We start from the raw sequence: 27,478 nt of genomic DNA, 5'->3' as shown, positions 1-27,478 counted from the left end.
AATTTGCCGGCCTAAATTTATTGTCCGCCATAGTACAACGTAGAGGGATGTACAATAATTGCTGAATTACAGTGACGACTTTATTCATTTATTTCATTCAGATAATCTGCAAAGTCCCAAAGATAATTTAAGTTATCTCTGAAAGTCCGTCTAACGGTCTAACATTGAGAAATGTTAAATGATAATACAGATAATTAACCTTAATTAATGCGTACCTACCCTTACGTGGACCAACCACAACCCCCATACTGCGCAAGAGCCACAGGCAAGAGCCAGACCGTCATTTCCATTCAATCCATTTCCGCCGAATTAAATTCCTCTCGCACGCCACTGCACTTTGTTTTGATTTAATCCGCAAGCCGAACTCATCCCCGCGCCAAGCTTCCGTCATTGGTGTATTTCTGTATTTTGGTTGGGTTCCTCGCCAACAATTTCATAAATTTTCTAGTAGTAGTTAGGACATGACCGTGCAATGACTGAGCGACTGCGAAGCGCGAGTACCGCGGGCTACCACTGTCCCAAGATGGAAAACGACTTGAGCCCCCGAAAGACAATGGTAGTTCTGGTGATCGTTGTGGGTTGTTTTGCAGTGCTGTGGCCCAAAGTGTTCTATCCGATGCTCGTCGGCTCCGCCAACCAACAAATCAAGCCCAGCCCCATCGACAAGACCACAGGTAAGGCCACCCCGACAACCTAACCTAACCCTCTCGGTCCTGGCGTTGTAATCTTTTCTCTCTCTACACTCAGGATGCTGTGATGTAATCTCCGAAACTGACGTTAACACCATTAAAATCATGTCCGAGTTATGCGGCACTATTATTAAAGCAGACCAAGACAAACCCTTAACTGGCAAAGAGATTGTGCAGAGGTGCCGCCAGGAAGTCCTCGAGACTTGCGGCATCGACATTTCGGTTGTCCTGCAGGAGCAAGTCAGATTAGGCCAGAACGTAAAGCAGATTTTAGACGAGATTCGCTCTTTGAATGGGTCTCTCTGTTTGAAATATAACTATGGAGTGGCCCCTTGGAAGCTCGGGGTCCCTCACAGGATCTCAGTCAACGTGGATCCTTCAAATCCCAGTAAGACCTGGTGTGCGCTAATTATGTATTCGATCGCCCACGCACTAATCAGGCTAATTTTATTTTATAGATTTTTTAACCAACATAACACCACTTACACATTTCTAGAGTCGATTACTCACTTAGATGTTTTAACTTGTAGCTCAAATGTCAATAAAAGACAACAGTGTCCAGTTGTAGTCATAACTCAGTTAGCTTGAGTTGATCCAGTGGAAGAATGAATTATGGTGATATTCTCAATTTTACAGATATTAGGCAAGAGAGACCGCTTCACTTAAGGTCAGAATTGATTCATCCAGCATTCAGAGAAAGGGGTAGGGCCATACCGCAACCCCAACCAGCAACACCCGTGCGGCCGCCGCCGAGGGTTGTAGAAGGAAGAGTAAGTTGAATTTTAGTTTACTAGAAATTGTGTTTTGTTCTTGTGCCAACAATGCAAACAATTATAAACAAACGGTTATGGCGGCCAAGAGACAAATTTTACGTTTTTCTTTGTTTGGTTTTACATTAATACATTTAAATTAAATCTTAAGATTTAAAGTAATTTTGCGAAGCGCCAAGAAATTCAATTTAACTGAAACATTTATCGGTAAATATGTAGTGAAAAATAATTTCCCATTAAAATATACAGGCCATTTCACGAGTAATAATGATCCAGACGGAATTAAAAATGCAACCCACAATACATTTCTAAGGTTAATGTGGATTTTTGTTTTTTATTTAAAAAACATAAAACAGTTAGCTGTGTAGTTTCGTAAATTTTGACATAAACGTCATTCGCTTGGTGAAATTGAAAAAACGAAGAAAATGTTTATGTCTGTTTTCTCATCGTTCGAATACTATTCCGGCCAAAAAATTTCGTCCACCCTTTTCCTGTCATTTCACAAAAATTTACTCGTATTTTAACTTTTTCGTAACTGTCAGTTGTGACATGAAAGCAAAGCCATCATGGATTCATAATTTAATTTTAAAATAATGCGATATTTAAAATAGCCACGTTAACTTTGGAAATGTATTGTGGGTTGCATTTTCAATTCCGCCGGGCTCATTATCACTCGTGAAATACCTGTATACACAGTAAAAAATGAACACGTATTACAAATATGTATTAGAGATCATTTGTAATGTTCATATTCATATTACATACAGAGTGTAACAGAAAAAAGTGCATTTATTTTAACGGGTAATAGGACTCATCTGCTACTTACAACTTTTCTAAATATTTTTTTTTCGAAAACAAATTCTGAAGGGTTTTGAAAATTAATCTAAATTTACTAAAGATTTGCTTACCCGCCTATGGAACGATTTTAATCTAACTAGATTTAATAAAGAAACAAAACAAACAGCAACAATAAAAAAACAAACGAAAGTGAAACCATTTTATTCATCAAATGCAATACGAAGGGAATAAAAATATTCAGTTTTTACGATTCCTGTTTAAAAAAGTTTTCAGATTTATAAAATTGCATTCAACGTGAATTGCATGTCAAAATAAAGCGGAGACAAATGGCAATTCAATTTTGCAAATTCCAAGAAACTTTATTTAGAAAAGTTGTAATTTATGAGTAGTATTACTAGTTAAAATAAATGCACTTTTTTCTGTTACACCTGTATATGTAATTTTACATAACGCTCTATATACATTAAACGGTATAATGTGAGATACTATTTAACAGGATTTAATTGTACATACTTGAAGTTTTTTTTATACCTCAAGGTCCTCTTATAGAAATGAAGGAGAAGACATAATAGTTTCCAATTATTTAGGATTACTGAAATTCTACTTAAAGAGATTTATTAAATTAAATGAAAATAAAATGTAATACAAAAAAATAATCCGTAATGAATAAAAGTGCATGTTTAAAAAGTTTAAGGAAAAATATCTGTTGGTTTATATCGCCTTATATTAGATTGATTGATAATTTTTTCAGAATGACTCAACTTGTCAAAAACTTATTGTCAGTATCTACGTTACCTTCAAAGAAGTCCTACAAGACTTTTAGAGTTTTTTCTCTTCTTTCTTTGTAATAAGTTACTTTTCTTCATATGGCTTCTTCTGATCTTCATTTGCTTCGCGGAAGCAAGCCCCCACAATAGACTCATTCATCACCACAAATGGCTAACTCTTTACCCACATCGATGTCTTCCAAGGTTGGTAAATTTTCTCCTGTTTTGGCCCATTTGTGTTAACCACGTGGTCGACCCTCTTCTTCATTTTCATTTTCTTGTTGTCCAGTTGTTCCTTTTGATGAACCGAATCTAATTTTAAAATAAACCATCCCACTCTAGCGAATTTTATTCTTTGCATAAGGTTATATGGGTGATCAAATTAATTTGTAATCGAGTCATCCATGGATTTGAATCCGTATGTCTTATGCGATTGATATGCGGGATCTAAAATTACGTCATTCTAAAGACTTTTTAAAATTGATTTTCAAGAATTTTTAAACAGATCCGAAAAAACTGTCTCCACATCCACCAGTCTTTGTCAGATTCTGATCGTTCATTGGTCCTCTCTCATTTACTAGTAAATTTTCTCAAAAATTTAGTATCGTGTCAAACAAGCTTTAATCTCTGGGCTTAGCACAAAAAGACTCATTTCTACTGTTATTGATATAATCTACTATTACTTTTATTAATTTGGGGATATGAATTTGTTGCCAATTTCTGGTCTCGAATTCCCCCTTTGAAAGTGTTGCCAATGTTTCACTCAAAGAAACTTTTCAATTGTCTCATCATGGCAGACCAACAGTTAGAACAACTTCCACAAGTTATTAAAACGAGTAGGTATGTATTTTGGTAGCGTTGTTTTATTACATTCTTTGGACCATTTACGGAGATAAGCTGTCATAATTATAACGGTAAAAAGAAAACAAAAACGCAATTATAAGTTTTTTGTTTCTCTGGCTTCGAAGCACATTCGTACTGTTAAGTGTAGAACTAATAAATCGATGATATCGAAAATATTGATTTTTTTTGTCATATCTCGGATAGGTCAACTTTATTTTTTAAAAGTTCATAATTTTTTTAATGACCGAATCTGGAATTCCAACCTTTATTCGAATACTATAAAAAAAGGGACCTGCTATTTATAAAAAAAAAACTATCGGTGACGTCGTAGCGTAAAACAAAAGACAATTAAAAAATGACAGTAATCTGAAAGGTAAGATATAGGTACTTTTAAAAATTATATGAAGATTTCAGTAAATTATTGGGGAAATTTTTCTTTAACCACATTTAGAAGTTCGGAATAATTAGAATAAAGTGAATAATTACCTAAACTTATTTTTAGAACAGTACTTAAAACTGTGCAAAACATTTCACCGCATTTTCAGCCTACATAGGCTAAAAATAAATTTTGCTATTTTTAATTTTTATACACACAAAATGGCAAACAATTAAGAAAATATTGAAACACTTAAGGTGTTTTATTTAATATTCGGGAGTTGTAAATATTTGCGGCCAGTTATTCAAAAATGTTGAAATATGTACTATCGCGGCCATCCAAAAATGAACTTTTTTTTTAATAGTTTGATTTTTACTTTAAATCATAGGCGTCCTAAAATGTCAAAGTTTGACACTAGCCATAAAAAAATTATTGAAACTATTTTTTTTAAATGCCACATCAGCCACATCTCACTCCAATGCAGACAGCTAGGGCTATTGCAAAGCTAAAAGAAAATTGGTCGTTGGCTGCTGTGGCGAGAGAATTACATTACAGTAAGACTTGCATCTTCAATATAAAGGGGGGTTGGCAAGAAAACAGGCTTGAGAGGCCAATGCGAATAGGTGTTGGAAAGGTTTTTTTACTAAAGTTTACTTTCACTTTAATAATGTATTAATTACTTCTCAGTCTCATTTTTATTATTACAACTTTTTATTATTAAAATAGTAATGCCTGCTGCACGAACGCCAATGAATACAGCCTGATTAAATCTAACGAAAAATACGGAAATTTTCGCAAGCTATCGTTCACTTTTGGATGGTCGCGATTGTACGTATGTACAGTTGCGGCCAAATAAAAGCGACCACTAAATTGACATTTTTGTCATCTTTATAAGTTTTGATAATTCAGGCTTTTAAAATGAAAGTTTCTCGTGTAACAAGAGACCCATACCTGTGGCACAACATAACACTGACGGATATCAATTTGAAAAATACGTATGTAGTTTTTTTATTACAATAGAAAAAAATTGCTGCTCAGTTTTATTTGGCCTCAACAGTACCTACGTAAAATGTATTACGAGTATAAAAAATATCACTATGTACTTTGTTATCCATTTGATTCACTTTTTAAAACACTATTGATCGTCAATTAATTAGCGATAAAATTCTCGCCGTTTTAAAAGTTTTAGTTTCTATTTTTTCTGATTCTGTAATCCTTTCTTATGTTGACGTATATACAAGGGTTGACCTGTTTTTATTTTAAGATATCTACGAAGCAGGAATGCATACAGTGCACACTGCAATAAAAACGGAACGTATCGAGCAAAAAGTAAAAAATGAATTTGCTCGATAAGTATACTTACAATTACACGAACACTCTTTATTTGCCAGATGTGGCCATCGGTAACAACATAAAAAATGTATGATGATGAAATAGTGGAGACTGTCGGGAAATGGTTTGAAAGAGTCCCAACTTTTTTTCTGGGAGTTGTAGAAATCTTTTGGACAGGTTTTTGCGAATACTGCGTTAGTTTTAAAAAGTACCAAATTAAAAAATAGTAGTTTATTTAATGAGTTCGTGTGTAAATTGCTTTTTTTTTGGCACGAATGGGCCACTTTAAAACGCGAGTGAAACGAGTGTTTTAAAGACCCACGAGTGCCAAAAAAGGCCCAATTTACACACGAACGAGTTGAATACAACGTTTTTTTGTTTGACGAGCCCCTTAAAGTCTCCAAATTACTTAAAATCTTTAAATTTAGCTTGACGTTTCGTTTTGACAAGTTGTGACATTTATCAACATCCGTTCACACAGGAGAAAATTTTCAAATTCTGACAGTGTCGAACAAAAAAAAAAAATTTTTCAAATTAGGTAAGGTAAACCCGTCGAAGTGTGACCTAGTTTTTTATTAGTTGATGTTCATAATGCTTGTAAAAAGCGTGTGGTGATTATTACAAGTTGATTTTTTTTTTGTAGGTCCCTTAGGGTCCTGGCTTCAAACTGAAGAAGTTTCATAATTTTATAGCTCAGGACAAAAAAGTTAATAATTTTTTTTTTAAATAATGTCCATGGGTCACACTTTCCCTTGAAATTGGGGTAAGTGTGACAATGGATTGTAGCGATGGCTCAGTTAGTAATTTGTAGGGTAAGTGAGAATAATTCAAAAGTGCGTAAAAAATAGTCTTCTAAGCGAAATTTTATTTTAACATCTAGAAATATAATAAATTTATGAACTTTTTAAGTTTTAAAGAAACAACCCGTCAAATTGAGTATTAAAAATTATATGACCCCTTCTGTCCTTAATCGGTTCTGGTAAAACTCTGATAATGTTTTCGTCCATTATAACGTCGGTGTCTTCTATCTGTGGCCAAGTGAAGCTATTACTTTTCGTATGTTTCATAAATCACATGGTAAAATAAGGTAGTTTTAGGAATTTGATACAATTTATGTGCTCGATATATATTTAGGGCCCCTCTCTGGATTTCCGCCACTGCGTGTTGTAATTGAGCTTTGGTATAGTTGGTTGCTCTATCGCTCTTTCTCTTGTAATTTCTCACCATTTTTGCAACTAAAAAAATGTTTTTGTTGTATATTTATGTACCGTAAAATAGCAGGTTTACACTTGCCCCATGAACATTGTCACACTTAGCCATAAAGACAATATTTGCAAGGCAAGTGTGACCTACGTGGTAATTCAGCTTAATAGTAAAAATAGGACGATTTTCATAACCACTCAATAGAATCTAGCTCTTAAATGGTACAATACGCCGTAGAATATTTTTACTTACCATGTATTATAAGATTTTGCTAATATGCAGAAAGAAACCATGTGCACTCATCATTTGAGTTGATCGCACCCTAGATAAAGAAGAGAATAGATTGGCCACTCTCTCAGATTCAACGGATAACAAGTTTCGGCGCCATCTATAGTTGCCGCAAAAAAGTTTTACGAAGAGTCGGTAAAAAGTTGATTGGAGGCCTGTAATCGTGCTAAGGCGGCAAAATTGAATCCTGTACTATGCACTGCTTCCAAAAAAATTTTTAGGGTGATAATTCAAAACAAGGTCAAATAAAATGTTACAATATTTATTATAAAACATGTAAGAATACAAAAATTGATATACGAGCAAACCGAATGCATAAAACAAGGCGTTTCTACATATACACATATATTGCGATCAAAAAATTTTGGACACTAATGTCATCGTGCTGTCATACATTTTAAAACGACCCTTATGTATTAATAACCTCAATTTTGATTGTGTCAGTTTTGAAAATGTGAATGTCAGATTTACCGAGAAAATATTTAAAAAATTATATTTTAAACCGGTGTCAAATTGACAACAATTTCATCTTTCATGTGACAGTTTCAATAAAGCATGGTTTAGAGTAATTTTTTTAAATGTGACAGAAGTTTGATGTCCAAAATTTTATGATCGTGATAGTACGTACAAAGGCCGGCAAAAAAAAAACTAGCCATCATTTAAATGTCAGTGTCAAAAAAGCATTAATTACACATTTGGATTTTGACGTAACACAAAAGTGATGTCTGGTTTTAATTGTATGTATTTCAATTAAAAAAAAAAAACGGGAAATGTCAAAAAAAACCCGACACGTTTCTTTTCATGTTTGTCAGTTTGAAAATAGCTTTTTAGAAATATATTACAATATTTTGACGGTATGTCAGTATATAAATAAATAATTCAATGACAAAGTGTTTAAAAATTATTTGATAGGTACTGTCGAGTAGACAATTAATTGACAAATATTTAAAACCCAAATTACATTACGAAATACATATGTCATTTCCCGTTTTTTCAAATTCACCTACATTTTGAATAATAATAATAATACATACCTATTATACACATTTATACACGATTTTTAATAAATATACAGGAGAACGAAACAACAACAATTGACCATTTCTATCTCAACAATTAATGACACAGATTACTTCGGAAAAGGTATTTGAATTTACTTTTCTTGTTATATTTTTCAGATTGTAGTGCAAGTATAATAAAAAATAGCGTATAATACACTTTTAAGGGTCTTTAAAGCACTTGCGACGTTAAAAGCACTCCGCTACGCGTCGTGTTTTAAAGGCTTCCTTATAAACAATATTGTACAATGAGGAACCTGAAATCCTGGGCAGTCTGTTATTGTCATTTCAAAAAGTGTCAATGTAAATGCACCTTTACCGTCATTATGATTGATATTTTCAAAAAAACTGTCAAATTAACTTAAGCTTGGTTATGAGTAGCTAAGGTATGGTTTAGAAATGTTGACAATGAATGACACATCTGCCCAGTTTTCCGTGTCCCCAATAGTAAAACAATACTCGTAAAAAAATAAAATAAATACAAATTCCAATATTTTTTTAAAGATAATTGGATTCATCTCTTACTTTGAGTGGGAGTGGTAAACAAAGAAGTCCTCACCATCTTGGTCTGTGGTAAGTAAAGAGCGATCAAATTAATTTGTAATCGAGTCATCCATGGATTTGAATCCGTATGTCTTTTAGATTGATATGTCCAGATCTAACCTTTGTTTTTTGTTCAAGAAACGACATACGATTTCGGATTCATGGATAACTCGATTACAAATTAATTTGATCGCTGGATATGTCTTTTCTGGCTCTTCCACAGACCAGGATTCAGGAGAATGCCCAATGATGGTACGAGGTAAAGCTCGAAGCGCATCTAAATTAAAATAAGTATCAATTAGGTATTTGAACTATAACATAAAAACAGACCTACCTTTTATTTTTTCAGGAGTAACATACATATTTATATTCTTCCTGAAGGTGACTGAAGCAGTCTTCTGTCTTGGAAGATTCCTTAACGCCTGAGAAACAAACATAATATAAATAATTAAATATAAATTTTGATTTTTCGTAAACATTGATTGATTATTATCAAAGTTTAAAAATTTAATTTTTACAGCCTACCTGCGATTTGGAATATTTTCACATCCGGGTACACAACACGGCTTCATTTTTTTTACAAATTGTCCAAAAGTACTTAAAAATTGAACACAAAAACACAAAATCTACATGTATTTTTCCACTTTCCACTAAATTGCGTCATGCCTCGCAACACTTTTCTGGGAATTACTAGGAAAGTGAATGCGATTGGGGATTTATCCAGGATGACCAACCGTAGGAATTACTAAATTGTGTTGGTAGTAGCAAATTTTTTAATTTTTTTCTGATCTGAGCGCCATCTGTAGTTGCCGCAAAATATTAAACTTGATTCAAGGTCGTCTATTAGAGTGCCCTACCCCTGGATCGCACCAGTACCGACAGGTCGTCAAATGTCACTTTGTACAATAATGCTACAGAGTTCCTACTTATAGAGTTGTGTTCTTACAGAGCTTGGGCATTCACCCATGAGATGTCAGTACGATTGGTACACCGGAGGGAATTTTTAAATCTGATAGTCACACTTTCCCCAAAATCACACTTTGACGGGTTTACCTTATGTGATTGGAAATAGACCAAATATGGAAAACTATTTTCTGATTTTTGATTGTGACTTACACTGCTTTTTTTTGTAGAAGATAAAAATCAAATGGCAAAATTGAAAAAATGAACTTTATGTACAGTTACAGCCAAATAAAAGCGACCACTAAATTGACATTTTATGCCATCTTTATAAATTTTGGTAATTCAGGCTTTTAAAATGAAAGTTTCTTTGGTAACCAGATACCCATACCTGTGGCACAACATAACAGTGACTGATGATGTCAATTTGAAACATAATTTTTGATGTTATCTCCTAGGAGATGATTTTTCAGGTGATTTAATATTTAATTCCGATTTACAATAGAAAAAATTGCTGCCCAGTTTGATTTGGCCGCAACTGTACCTTAGCCTAGTTAAATTTTTTGTAAATTCCAAGGTTCATATCATTTAGATATTTTTCTGCGAAAAGCTGCACTCAAGTATCAAATTTTAAAATATGTATACATTTTTGGAATTTTGTCATTTATTGTAAAATCACTACCAACTTTCTGGAAAACTTAATAGAATAATAAAAATTGAAAATGTATTTTTATTTACTTGTCAAGTCGATTAGAATTGTGAGTAGGTATTTCTTCACCTAATTTTCAAATGACATTTTGTTTACGAAATAATCATAATAAAAACTCTAGAATTCTGATGAGTTAAAAAGTAAGTAGTTAAAACCATTCTTTCGCCAAAGTTTCATGGAAGTTTACGATTTATTAAAAGATTAATAAATACTTGAAATTCTCTGAAAATAAAAATTTTCAGGAAATTGAAAAAATAGAAGTTTGTGAATGCAAAATAAAAAAACGCACATTCGTTAATAATGTTGAACTATCACGGAGTTTGGGTCAAAGAGAACTATTTTTAAAAGTAATTTCCTTGAAAATTGTTTACGAAAAGAATTTCAATACCAAGAATTTGTGTCAACAATATCAAAGAAGCTCCATCCGGTTATGCCACTTTCGATTATTTTCGTTTGCAATTTCTCGCGCGAATCGCTCTTCGGAATTCTGTGCAAGGCTTAAATTTATTTGTGTTCACTTTCAAAGCGGAGACAATTATTACGTTGGTTATCTTCCAAAAAACTTATTTTTAACCGGATCTTGTTCTTTTACAACAGTCGAGACCAAGTTCAAATCGATTTTAGAAGAATTCTGGCTCCCACTCGAGAACATCCCCCGTTCGACAATTTATTACAAAGCAATCGTAGCGCCAAAAATAAAAAAGAAATCAATGAAATTTTAAAAATAGCACGAGCTAGTCTCGACGCAATTAGATTCGCAATTAACGTTCTGCCGCCAATTATTAATTACAGATGATCGAGTTAACATAATTTCAGACCTTCCACACTGCCATCATTTGAAATAGCTAATGACGTCGTTTGTCCATTCTATTTTTGCGTAGAAGATTCCCGTCGAATTAACTCGTATGCTCATCTTTTCATCGACGTGCCTTATTTCATCTAGATATTTTTAGGTATTTTACCTAATCGGCGATCACTCATACACAGAATTTTATTTTCGAACGTTTCTCGTCGAATTTTTATGTACTGCGGGTCAACAAATTTGCAACGAAATGGGCAATTGGGGAACCGGGTTATGGTCCATTTGTTTATGGTGTATTTCATGAACAGGTTAAATATAGCTTTTATTCATAGATTTGCAATAAAATTGCAACTAGAAGCGTTTAAATTTGGTTTATGGCGACATTGTTGCAGCGAAAAGGAAACCAGTAATAACATTGTTAATAGCGGTGGCTCTGAAATCTTTTAATTCTCTTTATTTAGTGTGTTAAGCTATAAATACATAATCACCATGATTGAATTGTAATAACTTTTTGCCATTTAATTTTTTTTTTGTTGATTTGTAAATACTTCATGCGACATCGCTTTGACGATATCCGGAACAAGAACTTGAAAAGTTTTACGAGGCTCATTTGAAAGTTTCCGACCTGATAATGAACATTTTGTTACAATATTTTTTTCTTTCTCTACACCACTTCTGATAGCTGTTCTAATTTTCTTCTTTGCTATTGGCAGGATAATTCAGGAACAACACCGATTTAATTAAATGATGAACATATTGAATAAAACTTAACAAAAATAACACAAACACACACAATATTACAATGAACTGTGACAAACAGTAGAACTCTTAAGACTTACTTCGTTAACACTTTGAACCCTTGTTTGGGACTCTAAGTTGGAACTCTCCTCCACTCCTCCAGAGTTTCCATCCGCATCTTTTACTCAAATTCAAACATCCCTCTACCATTCTTTCATCCATCCAGGATTCATTCTTCACAACGGCTAAACTGGAGCTCCAATCAGATGTTATACTTTCGTTACATCATTTTTAACCGATTTCCAATTTAACCGTTGTCTTACTCATTCAATTTATTAGACCGTGTATAATCCTAATGCATCGACCGTTGGTCCGATTCTGGCAAATCTCACGTTTGCCACAATTTTACGACAAACGGTCTTAACGAACTTCAATACACTCGGAAAACTGAATTCATTCCCTGTTGTATTACAGATGTAAATGTAGATGCACGCCTAACCAAATCCAATTTTCGTCTCATAATAAATTTCTGTTAGCGTTAAACATTTTTGAGCAAGAAACTTTATTTGTCAACAATGCTCAGTTTTATCCATTTCAAAAAATGTAGAACTTAATTTAAAAAGTTATGCACAGCAAACTTCACTTCATATTCAGATATTACATATGTGTTACAATTAAAAATTTCACCAACCTCTGTGTCAACAGTTCGCGAATTTTTCAAATAATCCTCGTAAGGATTCAGGTTTTTCTTGTGTTCTATTGTAAATTTGGTTTTGTCCATTTGTCAATTAATTGTCTACTTGACAATTCTAACCTATATCTCGTAAGAAGGTTTATGAACATATTGTAAAAATGTGTCAATTTTATTCTGACAGTTGCCGTTTTTTTTTGCAACCAACTGTATGTTTGGAAAAGAGAGAAAACCACGGCCTACTTGACTACAAATTTACTTGAACACTCGTTACATTATTTCACGGCGTAAAAAAGATCTTCATGGTAGACAACTATAGTCTGTCTCAATTCTAAATTTCCACCACCTGTTGAATTACCTATGTTGGCAAAATAAAAATATTTCTAAATTAGGGATTGTTATAACCAAAGGTGACAATATAATGATTTTATCTACTTTGCGTTACAAATGGACTCATTATTATATCGAAAACAGTTTAATAATAATCGGAAATTTTTGTATTATAAAACAAAAATGTTTATGTAATTATAAGCTCTTTCACTATAATGAATCATATTATTAAACTGTTTTTGGTAACTTTTAACATATGAGGTAACTAGTGAAGCTATGAAGTAAATTTAGTAAATATAACCTTACATTTTTGTGAAAAATGTCTGTTACCAACCCACGCGAAAGTCCCTAGTCTAATATGAAAACTTGAGCAGCTGAAATTTCAGGAATTAGTAAAGCAAAGTAGATAATAGTTATTTATGCAACAAGTGAGTAAAGTATGTAATACTTTTTTTTACGAGAAGGAAAATTTGCCACTCGAGCCAAGCGAATGCGCAAATCCGCCGAGTAAAAAAAAGATACTTTACTAACGAGTTGCATACAAAATTTTTTTAGCGCCCGTAAGTTTAGATAACAATTTTTTCGACACTCAAAATTTTAAAATTTTCTCCTGTGTAAACCCGTGGACCTTTAAAACACTCATTTTACTCGCGTTTTAAATTGGCCCACTCATGCCAAAAAAATCCCAATGTACATACGAACTCGTTAAAAAAACTACTGATTATGAATGAAAAATTTTATAATTGCGTTAAGAAATGACACGCTACGGCACTGTTTTTAACGCAAAATGCGTGCAAAAATGAACCGCAATGGCACTTTTTTTAAGGCTTCCTGACCGATTCAAAAATTACATATTTTATGAACGCAAACGAATGAAAAAACTTGCACTTTTTTTGACGGACGTTAAAAAATAGTATATTACACTCGTTTAATAAGACGTATTGAGTGATATTAATAAAAATAAGCAAATGCTTCCAAGCGTTTGCTACTTAGCATTAGCATTTGCTTTAAAGTAAAAGCTTTTGCTTCCAGCAATTGCTTGTTTTGGTATTAATAAAGAAATCCTCTTGACGAAAGCATATGCTAGTGACTTGACAAGTAATTGCTTGCCGTTCAACGCAGGGCGCCAGGAAAATGTATCCAAATTGGTGCCTTGTCTATAATTTTTCCCGTGACAAATTTTACAACATTCGATACAATTGGTTGACTTGCTTCCATGAGTTCAGCTACCCCAATCTGAAATCCTGTAAATAGTTTAACACTATTTATTACTCTTTGAATAATTTAATTTTTTATACTTGGATCAGCCACATATCGCAACAATATTTTTATTTTCATCACCGAGAATAAAGCACCACCACGCGTTTCATTCCCAAGAAAATCAGCAATCCACTGAACACTTTCATTTCGGAAATGAAACAATTTTACATCATCTTCTCTTTTAATGGTATTGTCTTTCCTTTCTTTGTAAAATTTACGGTTTCTTGGCACTTGGATCATACTTTTATGGTGTTTTAACAGCCGATTTATAACTACTAGTACGACACGAAGGAGAATGTCCTTTATCCTAGCAATTGCTTACTATTTCAAGCAAATGCTAAACTTTATTAATAGTAACAGAAGCAAATCCTAATATCGTCAAGCAAATGCTTTCTAAAACGAGCAAAAGCAAATGCTAGCCAGGTCTCACCAGCATTTACTACACTTTTATTAATATCACTTAAAGCAATTGCTTATAAAATAGCTAGCAAAAGCATTTGCTACCTTTTATTAATACTGCCCATTATCACATTCGTTCCATTAAAGCGCTCGTCGTGCTTTAAACACACTCATGTGATAATAAAGCGTCTAATTAAACTCGTATAATAATATACTATTATAAACATGATTCGAAAACCATGTAAGTACTTAATTTACTTCACGCTAAAATGAAAAATGCTCTATTAAAATGTTTCGAAGAGATAAAAACGGTGGCACCGTTCTTTTCCTTTATTCTAAATGATAACTTCACAAATACAACCTGACACATTTTTCACCGAACAGTGTTGCCGGTTGAATTCTCGAGTTACATTGTAAAGTGAAAAATGACAGTACTAAAACTAAATAAACATCTCACAGAAAATATTACTTTGTATCAATAAAACAAAAAAAATATTAAAAAGTATTATTTTTCATACACCCACCATCGTCAGAAAAAGCGGAACACGGTTATTATTTAAAAATCTATCGTCGCGGTGTGTGGTTACTCTTTTTCGACCAGATTCTTGTGAACTGACGAGTCTCTTGAAACCTTCTAACAACTTTGTGAGTCTGTGACCAGTAGTAAGAGGAGCCCCAATCCCCCAATAGCATTAGCTGCATAACGAATGCTACGACCGTCTTCGACCAAAGCTAATGCTCGAGCAATATTTACACCAGCTAGAGGCATTTAAGTTCTGCACTTAAATTAGACGTTAACAAGAATAAAAAAATTACAAAAGTTATCAAAAGCTATAAAATCTAACCAGGTTGCTTGATTATTATAAAAATGGTAAATTTAAGAAAAGAAGATTTTTAAGCAGAAAATTTGTTTTTATGCGAGCTAATGATCAAGGTTATGTTTGCTGTCATCGCCTCCTGTTCAAAGTACCTAAGTACATCAAAATAGGTATCTTATACTTATTATGGGAATAAATTTGTTGTTGACTAATTAGTGTTCCGCTTCCTTTGCCGGTGAATGTACATTTGTCATCATGAAATGAAGAGCAAAATAAACAAAAAACTAACATGGTTGTTTTAATTTTCCAGCCCGGTCCCGTGCCAGGGATGAGGCCGACCATAGGCGGAGCAGGCCACGTTGTTCCCCCGCCGAAACAAGGAACTAGCAGCATGAGCGTCATCATGCCCATTTACACCATAGGAATCGTGATATTCTTCACCTACACTCTCATGAAGGTACCAACAACGATTCCCCTTTTTCGCCGATGCTAATTCAAATAAATTTTAGATAATTTTCAAAAAACAACCGGAAAGTGTCGGGGGCTCGTTGTACCCACCTGTAGATCCAGATCCCCACTTCCGAAAGGAAGTGTTTGAATCTGAATCAAGTCGACTGGGAGCAAGGCTCACCAGGGAAAATATCTCCAGCAAATTGGGTAAGTCTATTTTTGGTACTGAAAATAAACCGATAAATAGGTTACGTGTAATACGGTCTAATACAAGCATTTGTATTTATTAAAGAAATTATCATTATCTCTATTATTTGTGTTCACGCTACTATTATGGCAGGATGGATAGAACGTGATGCAAGTAAGTGCCGCCTGAAATTTATGCCACTAATTCTACCACTGTCCTTGCTGTAATACACGATCTATTAGCTCTTCATCCGTTCATCTCATTTTATTTTTGAAAAATGTCTGCAACACGAGTGGAAAACATGTTGCCGATGTTTGAGGTGGTGTTGCCAATGTTTATTACTGAAGTGACAAATCATCAGACCATCCTTTTGAACTCGCATTTACAAAATTTTGTTTCATAACTGTTTATTTTTTGAGACAACTTTATTAAATGATTCACGCACAGACGTGACTTTTTTTTTGTCAAGTGGCGCCAATTACACTCAGCAACGGGATTTTTTTTTCAATCAACTATTATCATTTAGACATCACAACAGACAACTGTTCGTAACGTGTAATTTAACTTATAAAGAGTGATTTTTTTTTTGTAGAAATTAAATATAGAAATGTTGGCAAAACTGATAGGTATGTATGGTCATATTTTTTAAACACTTTTTTGTTGTGTAGGTCAAAGACATTCTCAGATATCATTCAAATCAAAGTACATTTCCTCATCACTGGCGTAATGTAGACGTTGAAAATAGACGTACGTTAGTGTTGCATGGGTATTTGTTTGTGCAGTTTTGGCAAATAGGAACGTGCGGGATCGGTTAGTAAAAATAGTGAACAGTTATTTCACTTCGTGATAAATTTTTTTGTTAATACGTACGTGTGACGCCCTTGTTGGAATAAATATTTTGCCAGACGATCGTCGATTCTATCTTCTTTTTTTACTTAACTGCTATAAATAAATAGTGCAAAATTTATTTTTAAATTAGCTCGCATCAGAATCAGAAAGTTTCGTAACGTCTAGATGAATGTTGCGAGAACTGCAGCTAATCGTGTCAAACGTGGGTTGGTCCGATTGATTTTTAATTTATTTGGAAGTATGCGAATTGTTAATTGAGCGTAATTGAAATTTAGGCGGCTGGACAATTGATTCGTTTTTTAAAAAGCGGAAATAATTTGATCATTTTCTAAAAACTGAACCAGGACATGACATGTTTATGTTGGCACTAAATTAATTTACACTCACTTCATTCGCTTCACTTTCTTTTCACTTAGTATTACCTACTTTAAGCAAAAAATTTTCAAAAGACGTAGAAAATGCTTCTGTTAGTTTTCACCTACGTTTAAATATAACAATAAATCTGACATTTAAAGGGTGTTTTTTAATTTGGCTTTGAAGAGTCGATTGTGAATGAACCATTCGTCTTAAAAACACTGATTTTTTTAAACTGCAGTTGAAAAACACGCAAAAAGTGAGGTTAGATTAAAAATCCGGTGGTGCGTTCACAATCGATTCTTCAACGCCAAATTAAAAAAAAAAACACCCGTTATTTCATTACGACATAGTTATGAGGTAAAACTTGCTTTGTTTCTTTTCTCTTTCAATTAGTCAGTCCTGACCTTGTTATTTTTTTTTTATGAAACAGTTTGTATATTTTTACATTCTTTAATACTCGTGGTTAAAGGAAGCGATAAAATAACATTTTTTAGTTAACATTAAAAATTAAACAAACCAAGTACTGATGTTTCATATTTTTCAATTTTAATGCTATAACGTAAGTTCAACAACAATATTCTATCATGCAAAAATTGTAAACAGGTGTGGGTTCAAAGTAACATCGATATGGTAGCGAAGGTTTGTTTAGATTTTTTAAACTATCCCGAAAGAAATACAAAAACTTCCTGTTTGTTGAATCGATGTTTAACCGAAGCACTTGCACAAGCAACCACATCTCATGCACAAAAAAAAAGCGTGTTTGCTTCCGTTCCAATGAACAATACCTGTGAATGAAAACGAACGCTCAATTTGAAACGCTACTTTCATGTCATTTTTTCTTTGCGTTGCTTCTTCCATTCTTTTCGACGATTCTCCGAACAAAGTTGAAGGAAATGTACTTGTCGATCCGTTAGAAGTCACTGTCTAGTGTAGTACAGGAGGGAAACTGGGTTATCTAGAATGGGTTGGTTGTTGTGTCAACAGGAGACGTGGAGCTGGATCAACTCCGCCACCGTCTACGTGAAACAGAATTGGCGATGGAACGCATCGTTGAACAAATGTCTAAAGTGCCTCTCAAAGCTCAGGTGCGACCTGTCCCTCCTGATCCGCACTAGCAGCTTGGCTTAAGCTTTGCATGAACCCTTCCGATCGCTCCCCACACACGTACGTCTACTAGGGAGACCCTTTCGTTCGATAAGTACCCGATTGGTGGTTGAGTGTATTTTAACAGGTTTGTCGTGTCGTATTGTGGACCTGTTAAATGTCACCTTGTTGAATGTTGTTTGGGAACAAATTTTTCCAAAATGATACTCTTTCTTCGTAGTTGTTAATGCCATGTCAGCATTATTGGACGAAGTCGATCAGGAGATTGAAGCTCGCCGCAAAAGTAGCGAGGTAGCCTCTCAGGTAACAGTGTTACCAATGTAGTAATTACCCTTTAACCAGGAATGAAACGTTTGCCGACTGACCCCTGTGCCATGCTTATGCTTAGACGCAGTTTTCATTTTTACATGTGGTTTTGTTTTTACAGTTTTTGTTTGCCCCCACATAAACCTAACACCCACATAAAGGATTTTATGGTTTATATGCCTTCGAGGTAAACTTGATTTACTGACGTTTCTTTTTTATCGTTGTACTAGAGAGATAAATACATTTTTAGCCGCTTCATGTTTTGATTTTTTTTTATTACTATTATTATTTCTCTTCTGTTGGCCACGAACTGTAGAAAATGTGAACTGACAGGTTCCATTGTAGGATTTGGTTAATGGAACTTTGTCAAATGGAGATGCCGTCAAGCCACAAGACGAAGAACAACCAACTGTCAAAGTTTTGGGGATGGAAATGACCGCGAGTTGCGAAGGGGGCAAAAAGTGGTCGCGTCCAGATTCACCAGTGTTGCCAACGTCACCACCTCCTCCTGTTGAACCTGTTCCACCGCCACAGGTACTTTTTAATCGTCTCCATACGCAATTATAAATCGTAGAACGCCACTGCATACGCCTTAACGGAGTTACAATACTACAGAAACACAAAAACATGAAAAAAGTCATATTTCCTACACTCCAATCTTGCGGCGTGTGGCTTCAGATTATTTTCTTTTGTTAAGGGAAAAGTTTGAAGGTTGTTGTTTTTCAATCCCCGGAAAAGGGTCACTCGTGGACTAGAAACGTGATTTAATTTCAAAAGAAAAGTGGGAACAGATGTGTAACGATTGGCTTGTACTTACGAAGAAATACTATTGAAAACTGGGCAGATGTGTCATTCAGTTGTTAAAATTTCTAAACCATACCTTTGCTACTCATAACCAAGCTTAAGTTAATTTGACAGTTTTTTTGAAAATATCAATCATAATGACGGTAAAGGTGCATTTACATTGACACTTTTTGAAATGACAATAACAGACTGCCCAGGATTCCATGTCCCTCATTGTACCGTGTGAGCAACAAGTACTGATTGAGTTGGCAATAAATTCTGGTGATTTTTGGTGACTTTTATGTCATGTTCCAACGAGAAAACCATTTTATTAATAAAAGATTACAAAAACCAAGACGTTTAAATTTGAAATGTATACCAGCTGTCAATAATGTCAATAAAACAAACCGAAATAGGTACAATTCACAGTCTTGAAAATGTTATGTAAAATTTTTGAAGTGAAACTTTTTGTGGGAGGGTCTTGAAATTCTGATCGGCAACCTTTTTGTGTGACGAAAAGTGGTGGGGGTAAACACTATCTATCTGGAGAATGCATTTAGCACATAGCCAAAGCATAGGCACAGCTGCGCCGGCGCGTGATCAGAAATTGCGGCGGCCCCAGATATCAGGTTCAAACGCGCAAAGTAATAGTTCTTTTCGGACGCTGTCACATCATTTTTCAGGTCAGGTCAGGTCAGGTGTAGTCGGCGTTTTAATTTTCAATATTTAAAATCCGCGCTTAAACAGTTAGGGGCGGAGCGTGCTTAGGCTATGTGCTAAATGCATTCTCGCATCGGGCGTCGAGTGGGAGCAGTGGCTCGCACAACAGTTGCGCCAATATTTCCATCTCACTTAAATGTAAGTTAATCTGTTTGACACGATACAAACATCCCTTAAAATTGTGTATACTTCTGTCTTTGTCACACTCACGGCATTTATCGATAATGTCCTCTCTTTAATTTGGAGGCTTAAAAATGAACAATGAGTTACGCATTTCGATATTGTTTAGTGTTATCGTTGTTTATAATTTATTTTCTTCATTAAAATATACAATTTTGTTGTGAATATGCTATTTAAAAGTGATTGATGAATAATTACAATGTTTCCCTGTAATACAAAAGTTTCACTTCTATCGTGCGTCTTTACGACACATTCTGTTTTTTATTGCCAACTGAAACAGTTATTGTTGCTCATCCTGTATATTAGTTGTGTCGGCAAATGCAAAAAAAATACATATATTTAAAAAAAAACACGACAGCTTTCCTGGCAACATAAGTACAATCGCGGCCATCCAAAAGTGAACGATATCTTGCGAAAATTTTCGTATTTTTCGTTAGATTAAATCAGGCTGTATTCATTGGCGTTCGTGCAGAAGGCGTTACTATTTTAATAATAAAAAGTTGTAATAAATAATTTTTAATAAAAATGAGACTGAGAAGTAATTAATACATTATTAAAGTGAAAGTAAACTGTAGTAAAGAAACCTTACCAACACCTATTCGTATTGGCCTTGCAAGCCTGTTTTTTTGCCAACGCCTCTTTATATTGAAGATGCAAGTCTTATTACAATGTAATTCTCTCGCCACAGAAGGCAACGACCAATTTTCTTCTAGCTTTGCAATAGCTGTCTGAATCGGAATGAGATGTGGCATTTAAAAAAAAATAGTTTCAATAATTTTTTTAACGCTAGTGTCAAACTTTGACATTTTAGGACGCCTATGATTTAAAGTAAAAATCAAACTATAAAAAAAAACCGTTCACTTTTGGATAGCCGCGATACATATTTTATAACTGTACAGAGATCGAATTTACAACAACGAAAGCCAACTTGTACTAAGTACGTAATACTTAATTGGAAGAACGCAAAAAATCTAAATCTATTAAATCCTAGACTTAGTTTCCGAAAACTGATTTGATAAGGTATTGCGCTGTTATTTGAAGAGATAATTGATCGTGTTGATTAGACAATAATGCCGTAAAGCTAGACCATATGCTAATTCGACAGAGTTAGAGATAGTGTTAGGGTAGTAGACAAAACACTTCGAACACTCGTTTTATGTATTTGATGTTTTTGTTCATTTTTGTGAGCTTCAGATTTTTTGATATTTTATTAAGAAAAATAGATTTACCCTTTGTTAACATGCCCGCTAATACAACGACTACCCCACTTTTTTCGACAGTAATTAATTCTTTTACTTACCGTTTACTTTCGTAACTCGTTTAAAATGTTGACATGACTGAGGAGTATGTAATTGCAGAAGAAATAAACGTCTTAATATTAGCAAAATTACAAACTTGTTTTTTTTTTCGTATGCTTCAATTGCAAACAAACATTTTCAGGAGATTTACTTAGAAGGTGCTCTGCCCGCTCAGTCCCACCTTTTGGTCTCCGACTCCGCCACCGAACCCGAACCCACCACCGGGGAAGACCCGGCCGTCGTTCTGTCCGGCAAAATGACACTGTCTGTTATAAGTCTCGAATCTGGTAAGTACAGACAGAACTAACAAGAAATCATCAAGAAAACTGTCGGTGACATGTTAAATTTAAACTTGAAGGCATGAGTGTTCACAAATAGAAAGAAAAATTTTCAATGTTGGTGCCTCGTAGTTTAAACATTTTTAGTAGCAGCGTCGCACTATTGTCTTCAATGGACTTAGGTTAATCGTTATTTTAAAATTCTAGAATAAATGGTGTAAATTTCAGGACAAATAAAAATAACGTTGACTGCATCAGTCACTTGAGATTTTTTGTTTGTAATGGGCATGTATCTGGATTATGTTTAATAAACCGAATATTTTGTGTTTTTGCTTATTTTTTACGGACGCCGTAAGGGAGACCCATTTTGACCTTTTAATTCGTCATACAGTATGGTTCTTGGGTTGATTACAGCTTGCTGCCATTTGCAAATTCTTCAGTATTACGGCATGTAATTTGGTAGTTTTTTTATAATATCTATTACCACCTAGGTAATAAGTTGATGGCTATTAATGTTTGGATTCCATGCTAAAATTTACATAATAAATAGCTGATTGCAGCATCAGGTACGTTAATTTGTATGTCACTCATTACAAGATACTAACTAATAACGGCAACACAACTTTAAGCGATAGAGTCAAGAAGTTGTGTTGCCAAATTAGTAGACAGTTGCCGTTTAATTTTGTTGTTTGGCCCTTTAACACTAGATGTTGCCGTTTATTTTAACATTTACCGTTCACCGCAACTTAATAATCACACTCTAAAATAATAAAAATATTTTAAACCTTAAGTTTTCGAATTAAAACAGTTATAGCATTTATTCTAGAAAAGATATCGAATTCGTCGTCTTAAATTTCTCATTCTGCAGAAAATGGAGGTGAAGCAGAAACGACCAAAACGGAAGATACTACTCAAGAACCGGTAATAGAATACATCGAGGAAGATGTACAAAAATCAACAGATCTGGAAGATAGAGGTGAAGAAATTGTGCAAGAGCTCGAAGACCGTGAAGGGTCGGTTATCACAAATGAAGCGGTTGCAACCAAGACTGAAGAAGCAGAGCCAATTGTCCAGCTGATTGAAGAAGTTCTACAGCCGTTTACTATTGAAAAGGAATTTTTACAGAAACTCAAAGAAGAAAACGACATTCAACCACCCTTAATTATGCTCGAAAGTGAAGATGTACCTCACACTGTTGAGGTGGAGAAATTGGAAAGAGAAGTTGACGACCTAATCCAACAGGCTATTGAAAACGTTCAACAAAGAGAAACAAAAGTTGACACTTTAGAAACTTTAAGTCGACGAGCGAACGAGATTAACGATAATTTGCAGAATTTAGGACAAAGTGAATTGAAAACTGTTCAAATACCAGAAACAAGTCGGAAACAAACAAGCTTACAAGTTTCTGATGGTGTCCTCGAAAAAGAGGAAAAGGAAAATACACCAAAAATAGAACCGACAAAAGAAGAAATCGATAGTGCAGTTGCGAATGCAGTACAAGAAAGAAAAGATGTAGAAACAAAAGACGAAATACTGGGTAACACAGTACTTACAAAATCGGAGGTAAGTGAAGAAAAGGTATCACCTATTATGAGACAAATACAAGATTTGATCAATAAAGAAATAGAAATTACGGAAAAAATTGAAGAACACCGCGAACCAGTGCTAGAATATAAGATAGAACCTAACCAAGTTGAAGAAAGTGATAAAGAAAAGACTAAACCTACTGAAGAAACACAAAATTCGTTAAGTAAAACGGTTGAAAACTTGGAATCGAAAGAATCAAGCGATCAGATAAATTCTGTCAAAGTCGATCATGAAGAAAAAGCAAAGCTTGACAGTGCTGTAGTTAAAGAAGCAACCGTTTTGGAGAAAACGAAAGAACAAATTGAAACTACAAAACCAGACAAAAACCTTGTCGAAAATGTAGAAGAAAAACCGAAATTAGAAAGTAAAGAAGCGGTAACACCAATCAGTAAAACTGAAGAAGTCCAGGCGAAAACCTCTGACGAGGAAGAATTAGACAGCGACGAAGAAATCGTCGAAGAAATTGAAGAAATAGTATACGAGGAAGAGAGTGAGGAAGAGGTGGAGGATGAAGAAATAGAAATTGAGGTAGAGGAGGAGGAAAGTGAAGAAGAAATGCCACCAGATGAGAGGAACACAAACAGAACGGAGTCGAGTTCCGTTCAAAGAGTTAACGGAGAGAGAAGCGAAGATCTTGTCGAAGAGTCGAAGTACACGACAGTGAGTGGCGCCACGGCGGCGGAAAATGACATCTCAGATGTAGGTTTTTATTCCGAATAATTTTGTTATAATGATTATTGCTGTTCCAGGAAGAACTGACGGATAATGAAGACGTAGATGACGAAGAGGAAATCATCGAAGTTGAAGAAGAGATTGAAGACGACGATTACATAGGTGACGAAGGAAACGACGTAAATCACGTTTCTGGAGATTCAGATCCTGAGCTATAAGACTAACCAGCCGATTGTCGAGATTTTTTTCATCCAAAATATCATGTAATGACAGAAAGAAACCAGTTAGAACATGACGTAATGTAACTAGCTTAAAAAAATAACTTTTCATATTATTGTTTTTTGTGTGAGTAGGTTTAAGTTACGATTTTATAGTTTTTTTCATACTTACAAATCATTTATATTCTAGTCTTTGTAAATGTACTTTATTGAATAGATCAGTGATCGTGTGTTATAACTTTCATTATAAATTTATGACTTGTTAATGTTGGTTATGCTTGTTACTGTTACCCCAGCACTACAAAATTGTTTCTGTATTTATTAATAAATTGAGATGATTTAAAACAAACATTTATTTATATACAGTGAACTACAATTCTGAAATACCTAAGTTTATTGTTTTTCTTCGCCAGTAGTCCAATTTTTTGGTCTCTCCGCCATCAGCGTCCAATCTCTGCGAACGCCGCGACAACTGCCAACTTGAACATTGCGCTCCTTCGGGATGATGAAATCGTAACCGTTTTCAACACAGTGTTTCTTACTGAGAGCCAAAATTCCCAAAGCGCCAGCCATCAACACGCCTCCCGGAATTGTCTTCCTCCAGAGACCTAAGACGCCTCCCGCGGACGCCCCACCGATAAACCAGTTCAACTTATCATCTTTGTTGCGAATCGATCCAGCTAAATTGTGTCCTAGTACAAATGCTGCGGCAGCCCCGAATATCGGCCATCCGAAGTGAACGTACCTTCCCAGGGTTTGTAAATATCCTTTGGGGTGGGAATAGAGCATCACGTCGGTCGTGGAGACGGCAAACGCGGTGAGAGCCACCGGTTTGAAGATGACCCCGAATTTTTGGAGCACGTCGTGCCCATCGGGGCTGTCGAAATATTCAAAAGGTTTAGTTTCCTTGGACGAAGACATTTCTGTTTGGGTTTGTTATGTAAAATCTGACAACGACAACTGACAGTTCACATCACAGAATTCATATGTTCACATTAGGGATTTTGATTCCGTCCAGTTGAATCGTTCGTAGGAATAAAAAGGAACATCCTCGTCAAAGGGGGCCGCTAAAATTCGAGAGGCCTAAAATTTCTAAACAAAATACAAAATTACAGTTCAACACAAACTCAAATCCTAAAATTAATGCAGACAGCTAATTCATGCAAGTAATCAATCAGTGCAATTTTGCACTATTGCAATATTTTGCAATTTTGAGAGCGCCCCCTTACGGAATTATTTACGCAGTATTTATATTTTTATGACATGATCATCTGTTAAACGCCAAACAACGATTACAAAAGAAGTCTATTTATTTGTGATAAATTCGCGGAAGAATATGTGAGTCATAGTGCAAAAATGGCCGAGGATAAAAGTGAGAAAATGTTGATATCATTTATGTGCCAAAGGTGTTCACAACCTTTACAGTTGGATGATTCTTTGAGCTCATTCAGTGAACATATTTCAGCAGAGCTAAACTGTAATAACGAAATTGTAACGACTCGCAGAAAACTCATTTTACGTGCTTTTAGTACCGATACATTCCAATCCAGACGTAGATTTAGAATCTCAAGCAACTAGTTTCGATCATTACATAGCTCCATGTCGTTTGTTCGATTCTGGAAATGGCTTCATGTTAATATCGGATGGGAATGAAGTAGATTCATTAAGTCACATATATAAAGTACTTTTAATGTTTACGCACCACTCAGACGTCTCACTTTGTGTGTTTCAGAGAAAAGCAGCTTTATTCGATACTCTCTCAGGCAACTCAAACATTGACCACCCTTTGTGTGATGAATGTACGGATTATTTAATAGAAATTTTAGAACAAGAATTAGCTGACACACAAAATGATTATGATGATTACCTCAGATATTATAAGATGTATGTGAGGTGGTCAATTGTTGCAAGATATTGACTTTTGTCGTTTCAGGCTTCAAAATGATACAAATGAGCTGAAGATTGGTGAACTAGAAAAAGAATTAGATGATTTGAAAGCTGAAGGAAATCGATTTCTAGAAGAGTTGGAAGCTTTAAAGAAAGAAGAAATTGAGTTGCAAAATGCTATTGAAGAGCAAGAATCAGTAGCTAGGAGACTTGACCGTGAACGTCAGATTTACTACAAAGAGTACACAAAGCATCAGAAAAATTATATGCAAGCTTGTGAGGATGCACAGAGGTAAAAGATCAAAAAATGTTTTAGTGCATTAAATTGTTGTACTCTTGTAGCTTGGAGTGCCAGCTCAATTATACACAGATGCAACTGGATAAATTGAAGAAGACTAATGTTTTCAATGCAACTTTTCACATATGGCACAAGGGTCACTTTGGTACCATTAATAATTTCTGCTTGGGACGCCTTCCTTCAGCACCTATAGATTGGTCAGAAATTAATGCAGCCTGGGGTCAGACTGCTCTGTTGCTCTCTGCTCTTGCACGTAAAATAAATCTAACTTTTGAAAGATATCGATTAGTTCCATATGGCAATCATTCATACATTGAGGTGCAACAATGTAACTCTTCTATGGCCTTCATAAACATATAAATTTTTGTTAGGTTATTGGTGAACAAAAGGAGTATCCACTGTATGGATCTGGTGGATTCAAGTTTCTTTGGGATACAAAGTTTGATAATGGAATGGCCGCTTTTTTGGATTGTTTGCAACAATTCCAAGAGAAAGTCCAGAAATTGGAAAAGGGCAACAAGCAATTCTGTTTTCCTTACAGAACAAATAAAGGAAAAATCGAGGATAATGATGCAAGCTACTCTATAAAGTATTTTGGTTGTGTTTGTTATAAACTTGTAGTACATAATGTTGCTTCCAGGATACAGCTGAATTCTGAAGAACAATGGACCAAAGCCATGAAATTCATGTTAACCAATTTGAAATGGGGTTTAGCTTGGATTTCATCCCAGTTAAATAGTATAGGTATAGATGAACATATGCAAATAGAAAATTAGTGTCATTGAATGTTTAGTATTTTTTATATATTTAAGTAAATTATAGTACCTACAAATAAGTTATATCAATACCATATTTTTGTTATGAAAATGACTGACTTTGTTGTAATTATGTTTAATAAATTAGCGACAGACACATGGCAGTTTAAATTTCTGTAAAAACATATAAAACGACATGATATGGAAGATACAATATTAGGTCGAATACATGTTT

General features: G+C 34.6%; 3 protein-coding genes and 2 long non-coding RNA genes across 9 annotated transcripts; 2 read left to right on the top strand and 3 right to left on the bottom strand.

Moving 5' to 3' along the window:
- The first annotated feature begins 376 nt into the window (after positions 1 to 376).
- RIC-3 (RIC3 acetylcholine receptor chaperone) lies at positions 377 to 24,652 on the top strand. 4 transcript variants are annotated; one of them, XM_069039036.1, is made up of 11 exons: positions 379 to 674; positions 748 to 1,077; positions 1,326 to 1,459; positions 15,625 to 15,771; positions 15,824 to 15,971; positions 16,105 to 16,125; positions 18,142 to 18,242; positions 18,913 to 19,101; positions 21,691 to 21,835; positions 22,695 to 24,112; positions 24,163 to 24,652. In XM_069039036.1, exons 1-11 carry the CDS (start codon positions 473 to 475, stop codon positions 24,301 to 24,303), a joined length of 2,976 nt encoding a protein of 991 aa, XP_068895137.1. In that variant the 5' UTR covers positions 379 to 472; the 3' UTR covers positions 24,304 to 24,652. The 4 variants fall into 4 exon arrangements, with proteins under 4 accessions (XP_068895142.1, XP_068895137.1, XP_068895138.1 ...); XM_069039041.1 differs by lacking the exon at positions 748 to 1,077 and having other exon boundaries at positions 377 to 674; XM_069039037.1 differs by lacking the exon at positions 16,105 to 16,125.
- LOC138124120 (uncharacterized) lies at positions 6,421 to 7,099 on the bottom strand. Its single transcript, XR_011157008.1, has 2 exons — positions 7,031 to 7,099; positions 6,421 to 6,810 (listed from the first exon to the last, which is right to left on the bottom strand). It is a non-coding gene; the product is annotated as an uncharacterized lncRNA (long non-coding RNA).
- On the bottom strand, positions 7,313 to 9,536 carry LOC138124117 (uncharacterized). 2 transcript variants are annotated; one of them, XR_011157004.1, is made up of 3 exons: positions 9,193 to 9,536; positions 9,002 to 9,089; positions 7,313 to 8,944 (listed from the first exon to the last, which is right to left on the bottom strand). It is a non-coding gene; the product is annotated as an uncharacterized lncRNA (long non-coding RNA). The 2 variants fall into 2 exon arrangements; XR_011157003.1 differs by having other exon boundaries at positions 9,002 to 9,536.
- ND-B14.7 (NADH dehydrogenase (ubiquinone) B14.7 subunit) lies at positions 24,639 to 25,466 on the bottom strand. The gene has a single exon (XM_069039070.1). The coding sequence runs from the start codon at positions 25,222 to 25,224 to the stop codon at positions 24,697 to 24,699; it is 528 nt and encodes a 175-aa protein (XP_068895171.1). The 5' UTR covers positions 25,225 to 25,466; the 3' UTR covers positions 24,639 to 24,696.
- A 54-nt stretch (positions 25,467 to 25,520) lies between these two features.
- Positions 25,521 to 27,400, top strand: Atg6 (Beclin-1-like Atg6). Its single transcript, XM_069039051.1, has 7 exons — positions 25,521 to 25,780; positions 25,833 to 25,984; positions 26,036 to 26,187; positions 26,237 to 26,482; positions 26,533 to 26,806; positions 26,860 to 27,077; positions 27,129 to 27,400. Exons 1-7 carry the CDS (start codon positions 25,660 to 25,662, stop codon positions 27,262 to 27,264), a joined length of 1,299 nt encoding a protein of 432 aa, XP_068895152.1. The 5' UTR covers positions 25,521 to 25,659; the 3' UTR covers positions 27,265 to 27,400.
- Positions 27,401 to 27,478: the final 78 nt, after the last annotated feature.

Source organism: Tenebrio molitor, chromosome 2, assembly GCF_963966145.1.
Source record: "Tenebrio molitor chromosome 2, icTenMoli1.1, whole genome shotgun sequence".
NCBI lineage: Eukaryota > Metazoa > Arthropoda > Insecta > Coleoptera > Tenebrionidae > Tenebrio > Tenebrio molitor.
The sequence above is the reverse complement of the archived record's forward strand: the minus strand, read 5'-3'. Positions and strand labels throughout refer to the sequence as shown.

Coding starts and splice junctions, on each gene's coding strand:
- Atg6 (XM_069039051.1), top strand. CDS start 25,660: ATGGCCGAGGATAAAAGTGAGAAAATGTTGATATCATTTATGTGCCAA. Junction 26,483..26,532: donor GCTTGTGAGGATGCACAGAG/GTAAAAGATCAA, acceptor GTACTCTTGTAG/CTTGGAGTGCCAGCTCAATT. Junction 26,807..26,859: donor GCAATCATTCATACATTGAG/GTGCAACAATGT, acceptor AATTTTTGTTAG/GTTATTGGTGAACAAAAGGA.
- RIC-3 (XM_069039036.1), top strand. CDS start 473: ATGACTGAGCGACTGCGAAGCGCGAGTACCGCGGGCTACCACTGTCCC. Junction 1,078..1,325: donor CGTGGATCCTTCAAATCCCA/GTAAGACCTGGT, acceptor TCAATTTTACAG/ATATTAGGCAAGAGAGACCG. Junction 21,836..22,694: donor TGTTATAAGTCTCGAATCTG/GTAAGTACAGAC, acceptor CTCATTCTGCAG/AAAATGGAGGTGAAGCAGAA.
- ND-B14.7 (XM_069039070.1), bottom strand. CDS start 25,224: ATGTCTTCGTCCAAGGAAACTAAACCTTTTGAATATTTCGACAGCCCC.